Source organism: Staurois parvus, unplaced genomic scaffold (genome assembly GCF_062004578.1).
Source record: "Staurois parvus isolate SC_StPar_1 unplaced genomic scaffold, SC_StPar_1.0 ptg000169l, whole genome shotgun sequence".
Lineage (NCBI taxonomy): Eukaryota > Metazoa > Chordata > Amphibia > Anura > Ranidae > Staurois > Staurois parvus.
In genome coordinates this window covers 8095292-8108373 of record NW_028317965.1, presented here as the reverse complement: position 1 = coordinate 8108373, position 13082 = coordinate 8095292, and the positions used below count along the sequence as shown (strand labels likewise).

At 42.9% G+C, this 13082-nt stretch overlaps 1 protein-coding gene across 1 annotated transcript in view; it reads right to left on the bottom strand.

Annotated features, from left to right (window-relative positions):
- The window catches only part of CIMIP6 (ciliary microtubule inner protein 6), a 43989-nt gene extending 33619 nt beyond the window's left edge, over positions 1–10370 (bottom strand). The window contains exons 1-2 of the mRNA XM_089676477.1: positions 10214–10370; positions 4583–4814 (exon numbers count right to left, since the gene is read on the bottom strand). Coding sequence (XP_089532603.1) covers positions 4583–4814; positions 10214–10368 — 387 coding nt within the window. The 5' untranslated portion in view covers positions 10369–10370. The remainder of the gene's footprint in view (positions 1–4582; positions 4815–10213) is intronic.
- Between the last annotated feature and the right edge of the window lie 2712 nt (positions 10371–13082).

The window sequence follows — 13082 nt, the reverse complement described above, 5'->3', positions numbered from 1 at the left end:
AATCAGGTGCAGGAAAAAAAGGGTCCTGCACCTTTTTGGTGCAGATGTGATGCGAGTCGATCCATACAAAATGTACGGCTCAAATTGCACAGCACAGACATCGCATGTGAGTTGTACAGGAATTTGGTGCAGTTCCTGTGAGAATCACCTGCGATGTGCCGCACCGCATTAGCGTGAACCAGGGCTCAGTGTGGATGGGAGAATCAAGTGATTTTGTCTTGTTCAGGATAAACAGGAGAAATGTAAATGTGTGCGGCTAGCCTTAGAATGCACACAGCGCATGCACAGTTTTTTTAGTACAATTAAAATGATTCCTTCTTAGAAAAACTCCAGGAGCTGAACTGCAGGGTGAGCAGATATTGTCTAAATACAAGAATCATTTGTATTCTTTCTTGAATCTTGGCATGCTTTATGTATTTCTCCCAGATTTGTACGGTAATCCAGTGTTAGACTTTGGCTTCCTGTAATAAAGACCACTCACTGCTGCCCTCACTCCTTGTGCAGAATGACTGGTCTTGTCTCCGCCCCCTCCTGTAGCTTTCTACAGATGGCCTGTAATGGATGGAGCTGCTGGGCCCCTCCCACAGGTCTGCTCTCAGCACATGCTATATACAGCACAGTGGTGATGTCACTGCTACTTTTACAAGGTAATATCTGGGTTTATAAAGACATTTTGTGCACACAAAACAAATTTATATCCTCAGTGGCTAATAAGGAAAAAAATAAAATGGGAGCTTTTTTTGCCCAGGGCTCAATTTTAAAACTTTTAGTGTAGGTGTGGCCTTCAGGGCAAACAGTTCATTTAGAATAAGTGCAACTATTGTGAATGTATTTTTGATTATAACCCCAGAGATCCAGGAACACACAGAGATGCCAAAACCATCCTACAATCTGCATTACGGCCCAATAATAGGCACACGTGCCAAGCCAAATCCCAGTGTAATATAGACCACAATAATTATTAGAGCTTAACTTTGCAATCATTTCTCCTGAAGAGCTCTCGGCACCTGTGTGTATGATGCCTCCAGGTGGATTTCTACATTTTGGGCAAAAAAGAAAATGCAGAATCACAGTTGGAATAGACATACATCCTGAAACTTGCAAGAAACCACAATGATGTAACCAATCTTTTTTCAGCTGGTTTTCCTAATTCTTTAACCACTTCCAGTCCGGACACTTTTACCCCCTTCCTGACCAGGGCAATTTTCAGCTTTTAGCGCTATTGCACTTTGAATGACAATTGCGTGGTCATGCAACACCGTACCCCAATGAATTTTTTACCATTTTTTTGAGACAGATAAAGCTTTATTTTGGTGGTATTTATTCACCGCTGGGATTTGTATTTTTTTTGCTATGTAAATGAAATGTCCAAAAATTTTGAAAAAAAGTGTTTTTTTTATAAAATTTTGCAAATAAATAATATTTCATCATAAATCTTAGCCAAAATTTATTCCGTTATCTTTTTAGTAAAAAAAAAATCCAAATTAGTTTGTAACCAAAAATTATAATTTTTAAACATTTTTTTTTACATTTTTATTTTATTTTTTTTATATTATTATTTTTTATTTTATTTTTTTTTTTTACATACTGTCACCCTAGTAGTACAGTGTCACCATGGTGACACTGTACTACTTGTGGGGGGTGATGAAGATTTTTTTTTTTTTTTACACTGATTGCTTTTACACCCATATAGGATGTAAAAGCAATCATTTCTCTTTCTCTCTGTGTGCATTCTTGCACTCATTGAGAAGTACTGTGTGAGCTGTGATTGGTCACAGATTGTCACATGGTACAAGGCTTTTGTGAATAGCCTTGTACCATGTGACCTCTGTGATCATTCACAGATTTCACACGTAGTAAGCAATGATGTCACAAGTGACATCTTGCTTACTACTTTGCATGTGATCACTGATTGGCCAATCAGTGATCACATGATCGGGACCTCGTACAGAGGTCCCGTCCGACGATCGGTGTTTCACTGTGTCCGGAGGACACAGCGGGCACTGGATCGCGGTGCTGCGCACTCCCAGGGAGCGCGCACAAGCAGGGTGCGGGGTAGCCGTTTATAAACGGCCACCCGACCCTGCAGTGCCACCGTCCGGCCGTTTATATGCAACGGCCGGTCGGGAAGTGGTTAACTGACAAAAGTGTGAAGAATGAGGAGGCTATAAATCAGCCAGAAAGGAAGTCATGACTGTTGGACTTGCAGAATATCGCGGCTAATACTTACCCCTAATCCATAAAAACCACCACCACCCTTCTACCTACCCCACCTAAATGACCACGCGACTCTCTTTTTGGTGTAAAACCAGCCATAGCAGCCATTTATTTAACATATCTCAAACATAACACTTCTTACAGTACACTCAAATAATAACTGACAGTAATGATCCCAACCGGGTCCAAGGTCTTCGAAGGCACCGTTCCTCACATTACAAACTCGGCTGTATCTGACACCCAATGAAAAGGCCCCCAGCCGCTACTACACCGCCTTGGGGACAATACTACAGTTACGTAGTCCCAGATACAGCCAATGAACTCCCACATTACCAACGTGACCTTATAATTGGGAAGGAACACCCATACCTACGATGGGCCCAACCCATAATCCACCAAACTGTCACTCCAGCACCGCCTTCAAAGACCCAGCGACCCCTGCGGGCTGCCATGACAAAACAAACAGACAAACACCTGGAGACACAGAAAGCCCTTCTGAACAAGAAACAAACTCAAGGAACCCACACAAAACAAACAACAGGACAAACACAAAGAACAAACCAGAACCAAAACAGCAAAACAAAATACGAAACAGCTCCAGGGAGGGACCTCTGACCACTGACCTCTGACAAGACCCAACCCCCCCTCCTGATCCTTGCAAGACCATCCCTCAATGTTGCATACTCCAATCAGGTAAGTAACCACCCCCCTTACCTCCTGCATATACTCCCATCCAAAATACACGCTCCGCCTCATCTGCACGCCCCAGTCATGCTGGCACTCCCTTTTAGCTTTAATCAGTCCAGGCCTTGACTGAAGTTTAGAAACGGTGCAGTTAAAATATATTGATATTGATAAACAGTCAGTAGGTGCCTCTGATGCGTTTAGGGGGGTCATGCATTTTAGGGATTTGATAACCTCCAATGTGTTTCTGGGGTTATCAAATCCCTAAAATGCATAACCCCCCAAAACGCATCAGAGGCACCTACTGATTGTTTATCAATATTAATTTAACTGAACCGTTTCTAAACTTGTGGTGTCTCATCCTTCACACGTTCGTTGTATTAGTCTCCACCTCTGAAGAAGTGCGTGCACACGAAACGCGTTAGGAGGAGCCTAGGACGTTGTGACGTCACGCCGCCGGAGCCACGTGGAGGCCCGGCGGCCATCTTAGTTCCTTGATGAGCCCTGCGGCGATCCAGTTACCAGTCCATCATATCCAGAGAGGGAAGCTGCTGTAAGCAAGCATCTGTACCCACCTATCCCTTAAAGGGACCTCTGGCCAGCTGGATCAGTCTACACCTCTGAGGGCTCATATCCTTACCACCCTGAGGGAGAATCACCCCGAATTCCAGTCTGGACCTATACCTGTGAAGGAGACCCGTGTTGGTTTACATATTGCGTAATTGAATTACGCTTCTGGTGAGTGCGTAATTCTTACCTTACCACTGGGAGCACAGCCACTGGATTGAATTTGTATACCACGATATCTTCACTATACAGACTGTCACTGATTTATACTTTTAATATTGGGGACATTACCTATACTCCATATAATTTATTGATCAGCCCTGCACTTTTTTATATGTTAGTTGTATTGCTCTCCCATAGGGTCCCATAGGCTACCCTGTTTGTTAGAAAACTGCGTCTCAAGGCTAGTAATTGCACCTTTGGGGTCAGTGCTCCATCAACTAATACTTTAAATAATTTAAGTGAGAATCCATCAGAGGGCCTACCATCATTACCTGGTTCTGTAACATCTACAGCAGTTGGACAGAATTGGGAATTGTGATGGGAATATCTCTTCACTTCATCTTCCCCAAGAGATGGACAACTCTTGCTGTCTTAGTATTGAACTATTCTGCTCTCTTAGTATTTAAGTGATATTAAGAGCTTGTACATAGTTCACCTTAACAGTACTCACTCAATCTTTTCTCATCAGCAGTTAGAGCAGTCTTGTGACTTCTATCAGTGTATAGCTGAGCACTGGTTAAAGCTTGTAGGAGGAGTTTTCCTTCTGCTCTAGGAGGATGCAGGACCCCTGACCTCTGTCTGAACATTGCTGATTGGCCCTATGCTGATCACATGCACTCTCCAGAGACAAAAAAAAACCTCTAGCAATACACACTAAACTGAGAATGTGCAGAATGGCTACGAGTTCAGTCTGTCTTATCGGAGATAACACGTGGACATTTGAACAAGAGGAGGGGCAGAGAAGACAGGATCAAGCAGCCTTTTTACACAATGCAGAGGATTAACCCCCTAGGTTCCTCAGTGAGTATAACAAGCATGCTTTACTGTATATACAGACGGATTGTTGTGGGTTTAGTAACACTTCAATGCTGTAAAAAGCCTGTGGTCTTACCTGTTTGTTTTTGGTGCTAGCTGTTCCTATGAAGGTTATAGGCTCATTCCCAAACCTGACATTGTCTTGGATAAACTTGGCGTAGTATGGGTGGGGCATGTTGTTGCGGTTTGGAGATCTTGGATGTGGTGGGAGATTATTAGACTTCTGAAATAAAGGTGGATGCTTGATCCTATTTTCATCCAAGCTGACATCAAATAGATTTTCATCAAATATCCTGTATGTGTTTTGCCTGGTCACAAAAAGAACAAATCAGACATGAGTGGCAGAGTTCAAGCTGTAGGTGCGTGGCAGAACATAAGAATGTGTTGCTATAGCTATTTTAGTGATATTGTATAGCATAAATATATGGAATAATGACCGTGTATGGTTTTTAGAAACTAGGCTTCCCCTATTCGTTGCTATTGAACTTGTTGGACTGGTTCATGGGCTCATGCTTCAGGAAGTGATTTTTACAGGAAGCAGGGAGAGGGAACAAAGAACTGGGACACAACTGTGTGCTCAAGACAAAGGAGCAGCACTAGTAGTTTTGCAGGACTCCGAGAACCAAGGAGTAGTCTGCAAGGTGACCTGGGGATAATGAAGAGAAGAGAACTTCACCTAGGGATGACACTGTACTGTGCTCTCCTGGTCCCAGTATTGTGCCCTCCTGACTCCCCCTGCACTGTGCTCTCCTGATCCCAGTATTGTGCTCTCCTGACTCCCCCTGTACTGTGTTCTTCTGATCCCAGTATTGTTCCCTCCTGACTCCCCCTGTACTGTGCCCTCCTGATCCCAGTACTGTGCCCTCCTGACTCCCCCTGCACTGTGCCCTCCTGACTCCCCCAGTACTGTGCCCTCCTGACTCCCCCTGTACTGTGCCCTCCTGATCCCAGTACTGTGCCCTCCTGACTCCCCCTGTACTGTGCCCTCCTGACTCCCCCTGCACTGTGCCCTCCTGACTCCCCCTGTACTGTGCCCTCCTGACTCTCCCTGTACTGTGCTCTCCTGATCCCTGTACTGTGCTCTCCTGACTCCCCCTGTACTGTGCTCTCCTGATCCCAGTATTGTGCCCTCCTGACTCCCCCTGTACTGTGCCCTCCTGATCCCAGTATTGTGCCCTCCTGACTCCCCCTGTACTGTGCCCTCCTGATCCCAGTATTGTGCCCTCCTGACTCCCCCTGTACTGTGCTCTCCTGATCCCAGTACTGTGCCCTCCTGACTCCCCCTGTACTGTGCCCTCCTGACTCCCCCTGTACTGTGCCCTCCTGACTAATAGGCAGCACTGATGGGTACCAATAAGCAGCTCTGAAGGGCATTGACTGGTGGCACTGTTGGGCAGCAGTGATGGGCAGCACTGATGGGCACTGCTGGGAGACACTGATGGGCACTTTTGGGGCTGCACTGATAATCACAGCACTGATCATCAGTACCCTGATGATCAGTGCAGATGTCTTCTGTGACACTTCTGTGACCTGTTCCTTTATATCACACAGCAGTGGCCATGAGGTAGTGCATGCTGCTGGTGTAAACAAGCCCTCAGGCAACCACTTTTGAGTGTGCATTGGATTCCCAGTGAATTAAATTGGTTCAAGTTTCCTAATGGCCACTTGATATTCATGCCTTGCAGGAATGCACTTTTAATGCACACGATTGCAACACATATAGGGCTCCATACACACTAGCTTATGTTTAGGCTTCTAGAAGCTAATTATTAACATTTTTTTCTGCCCCTAGAAGCAAATCATGTTATCCAATCTGTCCATGCACACTATTGTAGGCTAGAAGAGATTTTTTTCAAGAAGCAGAAAAAAAAATGCATTTTCAGGAGGCGATTTGCCAGCAGACAAAAACACTGAATGCTACTAAACGCTTCTAACAACTTTTTTCCGTTTTTCCTGCATGTACTGTAAAAATGCTAATAAAACGCTAACGCTCCTAAACACTGCTAAAATGCTACTAAAAAAACGCTATTACCAGCGTTTTTTTTATTTGTAAATCACTATTGTGCATGGAGCCTTCAAGTTATTCCCCAGGAAGAAGGGTGAGCCGCACACCGCAGGATAGATGAATATAGTGTGTATTTATTGATCCATAGGACACACAAAACACCAGGACATGAATACAGGACTTGTTAGTTATTCCCCACCCCGGGCTCCTACTGCGTTAATACCCATGTGTTGGGAAAAAAGATATTTGATATTTTAAATTGATCTTGCAGCTGCAATAAAATACCCCAAAATCAATATACCAATATCAGTAGGCAATGACATTCATTTCTATCACGCAGCACTGCTTGGCTGAAATGAATGACATTGCTGATATTGGTATATTTATTCCATGCATTGATGCACTGAGGTGCCATTCATTTTGAATACTAAAGCTGGGCCTATACTAGTAGAACTATGAAAATTTTGTAAAATTTTTGATGCATTTTCTGGTGTGTTTTCTGGTTTCCTGACTCCAATCATACGCCTGTGACATATGGACATGTAATTCCAAAAGCGCACTAAAACCGCAACCACTGTGCATTTTTTTCTGTATTTTCTATTCGTGGGGAGGTGCGTTTTTAGTGAACTTTTTAAATATGCACCAAAAAGGCAACATGCAGGACTTTTAAAAACACCCGCAGCACATTGGTGTGAAGAGTTCCATAGGATTTAAAGGGATACATTTTTCATGCATTTTTGTTCTGCTTTTTAAAGTGTTACTAAACCCCGGTCCCTACATTCACTATATCTGGTCTCCCCGGACCCTGCATTCACTATATCTGGTCTCCAAGGACCCTGCATTCACTATATCTGCTCTCCCAGGACCCTGCATTCACTATATCTGGTCTCCAAGGACCCTGCATTCACTATATCTGCTCTCCCCGGACCCTGCATTCACTATATCTGGTCTCCAAGGACCCTGCATTCACTATATCTGGTCTCCCCGGACCCTGCATTCACTATATCTGGTCTCCCCAGACCCCGCATTCACTATATCTGGTCTCCCCGGACCCCACATTCACTATATCTGGTCTCCCCAGACCCCGCATTCACTATATCTGGTCTCCCCGGACCCCGCATTCACTATATCTGCTCTCCCCGGACCCCGCATTCACTATATCTGGTCTCCCCGGACCCCGCATTCACTATATCTGGTCTCCCCAGACCCTGCATTCACTATTTCCGGTCTCCCCGGACCCTGCATTCACTATATCCGGTCTCCCCGGACCCTGCATTCACTATATCTGGTCTCCCCAGACCCCGCATTCACTATATCTGGTCTTCCCGGACCCTGCATTCACTATATCCGCTCTCCCTGGACCCTGCATTCACTATATATTTAGAAGAAAAAAAAGGGCAACGCACATGAATGCAAGTTAAAGGAAATGCATCAACACCCTGCACATGTAAATAAGCCCTAAGCCTTGGTTCACACTGATGCGGCGTGAAATTCATAGTGTTTTCAGTGCGAATTCCGCACCACATCAGAATCGCACCCCGTTCATGTGAACCACTGCAGGTGTGTATGTTAACCGTTTCAATACCGTGCAATTTTACACCTTCCTGCCCAGGCCATTTTTCAGGTTTCAGCGCTCTCACACTTTGAATGACAATTGCGCAGTCATACAACATTGTACCCAAACTAAAATTTTATCATTTTCTTCACACAACTAGAGCTTTCTTTTGGTGGTATTTAATCACCGCTGGGGTTTTTATTTTTTGCTAAATTAACAAAAAAAGACCAAAAATTTTGAAAAAAAAACACATTTTTCTTTGTTTCTGTTATAAAAGTTTACAAATAAATAATTGTTCTTCATAAATTTAGGACGAGATGTATTCTGCTACATGTCTTTGGTGAAAATAACCCAAATTAGGATGTATTATTTAGTTTGTAGGAAAGTTATAGAGTTCACAAACTATGGTATAGATCTGAATATTGATCAATCCTGAAGTACTGACAGCCAATCTAATTTCTTGAGGTCCAAGAATGTCAGAATAGTACAGATATCCCCAAATGACCCCTTTTTGCTGAGTAGACAGTCGGACGTACTTCATAAGAGGCATGGCGAGTTTTTTGAAGTTGTATTTTTTTGTCATAATTTTTCCGAAAATGAAAAAATGAAAAATATTATTTTCACTATTTTTTTTTTTACATACTGTCACCAGTGCAGTACAGCGTCATCAAATAACTGGCATGGCGGTGAACAGGGACACTGACTGGTGACAGTATGAAAAAAAAAAAAAATTATATTTTTTTTTTATTTTTTTTTATTTTTTTATTATATTTAATTTTTTATTACATTTTTTTTTATTTTTTTTAAGATTTTTTTTCATATTTTACTATGACCAAAATAGTACAATGTTACCATAGTAACATTGTACTACTTTGGGGAAGTGATCAGTATTTTTTTTTTTTTTTTTTTTTACACAATTTGCTTATAGCAAAGAATTACTTTGCTATAAGCAAGCATTTAGCTGAATGAAATCGATTCATTCAGCTTTTTTTTTTTTTTTTTTTTTTTTGTGCTTAGCTGTGATTTGGTCACAGCTAATCACATGACATGTGCATGTGATTAGCTATGACCATTCACAGCTAGGCACTAGTATACAATGGATGGCATCATGAATGAAGCCATCCATTGTATACAACTATCATGTGACCTGCTGTGATTGGTCGCGGCAGGTCACATGGTACCGGCAACGGGAGCCGGTACTCGGATCTGTCATCGGCCGTGTCCGAGGTGCACGGGCGGTGACAGATCCCGCTGCTGCGCCGCTCTGCAATAGCGCAAACGGCGCATGTGCGGGAGCACGCCAAATGGCGTGGACCCGGAAAGCTGCAGCGCTTTTCAAGCCGCCAAACGGCTATTGGCCGGGCGGCTAATGGTTAACCACTTGCCCCCCTTCCTGACCAGGCCATTTTTTGCATTACGGCTCTGCGTGACAATTGCACGGTCATACAACGCTGCACCCAAACACCTGTGCGTTTTTTACCCACAAATGGAGCTTTCTTTCGGTGGTATTTGATCGCCTGTGCGTTTTTATTTTTTGTGCTAAAAAAAGTCCAACAATTTTGAGAAAAAAAACAATATTTTTGACCTTTTGCTATTAAACATGTCCAGTAAAAAAAAATGTAAAAAATCAAATGTCATCATTAATTTTGGCCAAAATGTATTCTGTCACATATCTTTGCTAAAAAAAAATCCCAATATGTGTAAATTAATTGGTTTACGTGAAAGTTTTAGCATTTATAAATGGCGGTATAGATACTGGGATTTTTTTTTTTCATTTTTACTAGTAATGGTGGCGAAAGCACCCCGAAAGCGGTCCGCAAAACGCGTCGCGATGTGCAGAATCGGATTGCATAGGTGTGAATACCTATGCGATCTGGTTCTAGTGCAGACCCATAAAAGGGTCCTGCACGTTTTTGGTGCGGGTGCGGTGCGATTAGAACCATACAAAATTCAATCGCACCGCACACAAATCGCATGTGATTTGCGCAGGAATGTGGTGCGGTTCCTGTGCGAATCACATGCGATATACCGCGCCGCATATATGCGAACCCGGGCTGACTGTTGCCACGTGTATTAAAAAGCACCCCCCCACCACCACCACCACCCAGATAGGGAAGCATGGCGCGCCCTTGTCTAGCAGCACTTACAAGAGGCGATCTGGCACCTTCTTCTTCCTGGCCATATAGATCTCCATGGTTTGGAACATGGTGCTGCACTCCCGGGAAATCACAGCCACCAGATCCCTGGAGCTGCACTGACACCATGATACACAGCTGTTGCCCGGCAACCATTGTCTGCACATGCGCACAGCCCCTCCCTGTGACTCTGGAGGACTTGTTCTGGGACTGCCATTGGAAAGTCTGTCAGAGACATACAAATCCCCTGCAGCTTTAAACCGAGACCCACAAATATTTCTGCCGTACGTGAACGCGCGTTTGTGTGCTTTGTGTTATCAGTCATTATTCAGAGCTGACTGCTTCATGAAAAGAATCCAATGTTTAGACGGTGACAACCTATGTCTGATTTCCAGGGACGCCAGCTTTCTCAGAAACGTCCGATTAACCCTTTGGCTGCCAGAACTATTTTTTTTACGTTGTTTTGCACACTTGCTAAAATGCACATTTAAAAAAAAAAAGAAAAAAAGAATAAAACAGAAGCTGCAATTGTTACGTTACGAGATATTTGAGCTACTCCTTACCAAATCTCTGTTTTCTGTAGGAATACATTCAGCCCGGGTTCACACATTTGCGCATATGCGGTGAGGCACATCACATGTCATTCGCGCAGGAGCCGCAATACATTCCTGTGCAGGTCACGTGCGAATTCTGTACAGTGCGATTGGAGCCGTATAGCTCAAATTGTACCGCATCCGCACCAAAAAGGGGCAGGACCCTTTTTTTGGTCCGCAACTGGAATCGGATCATTTGGGTTTTCACATCTATGCGATCCAATTACTAGTAAAAATAGAAAAGAAAAAAATTCCAGTATCTATACCGCCATTTATAAAGGAAAAAAATCCCAATACGCGTACATTAATTGGTTTACGTGAAAGTTTTACTTTCACGTAAACCAATTAATGTACGCGTATTGGGAATTTTTTTAGCAAAGACATGTCGCAGAATACATTTTGGCCTAAATATATGATGAAATTTGATTTTTTTTAGTGGACATGTTTAATAGCAGTTTAATAGTTTAATATAGTTTTTTTCTCAGAATTGTCAGTCATTTTTTGTTTATAGCGCAAAAAATAAAAACGCACAGGTGATCAAATACCACAGAAAGAAAGCTCCATTCGTGAGAAAATTTTATCTGGGTGCAGCGTTGTATGACCGCGCAATTGTCAGTTAAAGTACCGTATTTTCCGGCGTATAAGGCAACTGGGTGTATAAGACGACCCCCTAATTTTCCAGTTAAAACATAGGTTTTGGGCTATACTCATTGTATAAGACTACCCCCTTTCCGAGGTAACACCATTTAAAAACATCAGATTTTTTAATTGAAATGGTTATGACTTACCGGTACTTAAAATCCTTCAAAATCCTCATGTTCATCCTCTGACATCATAAGTTCATGAATGACATCTTGTGATACATTTGTAAGACAGTCATCATATGGATCAAATTCCAAGTCAGATGGTTACCGCTGGATGTGCGGTAATACGGCAGCTTCAACTACATACAGTATACAGTATATATACAGCCCATTGGATGTGCGGTAATACGGCAGCTTCGGCTACATACAGTATACAGTATATATACAGCCCGTTGGATGTGCAGTAATGTACATACAGTATACAGCGCTGAGCCAAGCGGTTTCAAAACGTACCGGTACGTCCCTATGGTAATCAGCCCGCTGGATGCGTGTATGTACGGTAGCTGCGGCTACATACAGTATACACTGGGCCAATCACGGTGAATGATGTATTCTACTAATGAATTTATTTTAGCAAAGACATGTCGCAGAATACATTTTGGCCTAAATTTAAGATGAAATTTGATTTTTTTTTAGTGGACATGTTTAATAGCAAAAAGTCAAAAATATAGTTTTTTTCTCAGAATTGTCAGTCGTTTTTTGTTTATAGCACAAAAAATAAAAAACGCACAGGTGATCAAATACCACAGAAAGAAAGCTCCATTCGTGAGAAAATTTTATCTGGGTGCAGCGTTGTATGACCGCGCAATTGTCAATTAAAGTACCGTATTTTCCGGCGTATAAGGCAACTGGGTGTATAAGACGACCCCCTAATTTTCCAGTTAAAACATAGATTTTGGCCTATACTCGCCGTATAAGACTACCCCCCTTTCCGAGGTAACACCATTTAAAAACATCAGATTTTTTAATTGAAATGGTTATGACTTACCGGTACTTAAAATCCTTCAAAATCCTCATGTTCATCCTCTGACATCATATGTTCATGAATGACATCTTGTGATACATTTGTAAGACAGTCATCATATGGATCAAATTCCAAGTCAGATGGTTACCGCTGGATGTGCGGTAATACGGCAGCTTCAACTACATACAGTATACAGTATATATACAGCCCGCTGGATGTGCGGTGCGATGTGCTGGTTGTGACATCATCAGCCCACCTCTCTGACTCAGCCAATCCGAGCAGGCTTTGTATTCATTAGTAGAATACATCACTCGCCGTGATTGGCCCAGCGTATACTGTATGTAGCCGCAGCTACCGTACATACACACATCCAGCGGGCTGATTACCGTAGGGACGTACCGGTACATTTTGAAACCGCTTGGCTCACCGCAGTGTACTGTATATACCGCACATCCAGCGGGCTGACAGATTAATCTCTCATAGGGACATTTGTTTTGAGCCAGCTTGGCTCAGCACGGTATACTGTATGTACATTACTGCACATCCAGCCAGCTTGACCCAAACAAACTCAAGGTTCACATTTTATACCCCGCGTATAAGACGACCCCCAATTTTTGGGGTATATTTTTAAGTATAAAAAGTAGTCTTATACACCAGAAAATACTGGAACGCAGCGCCGT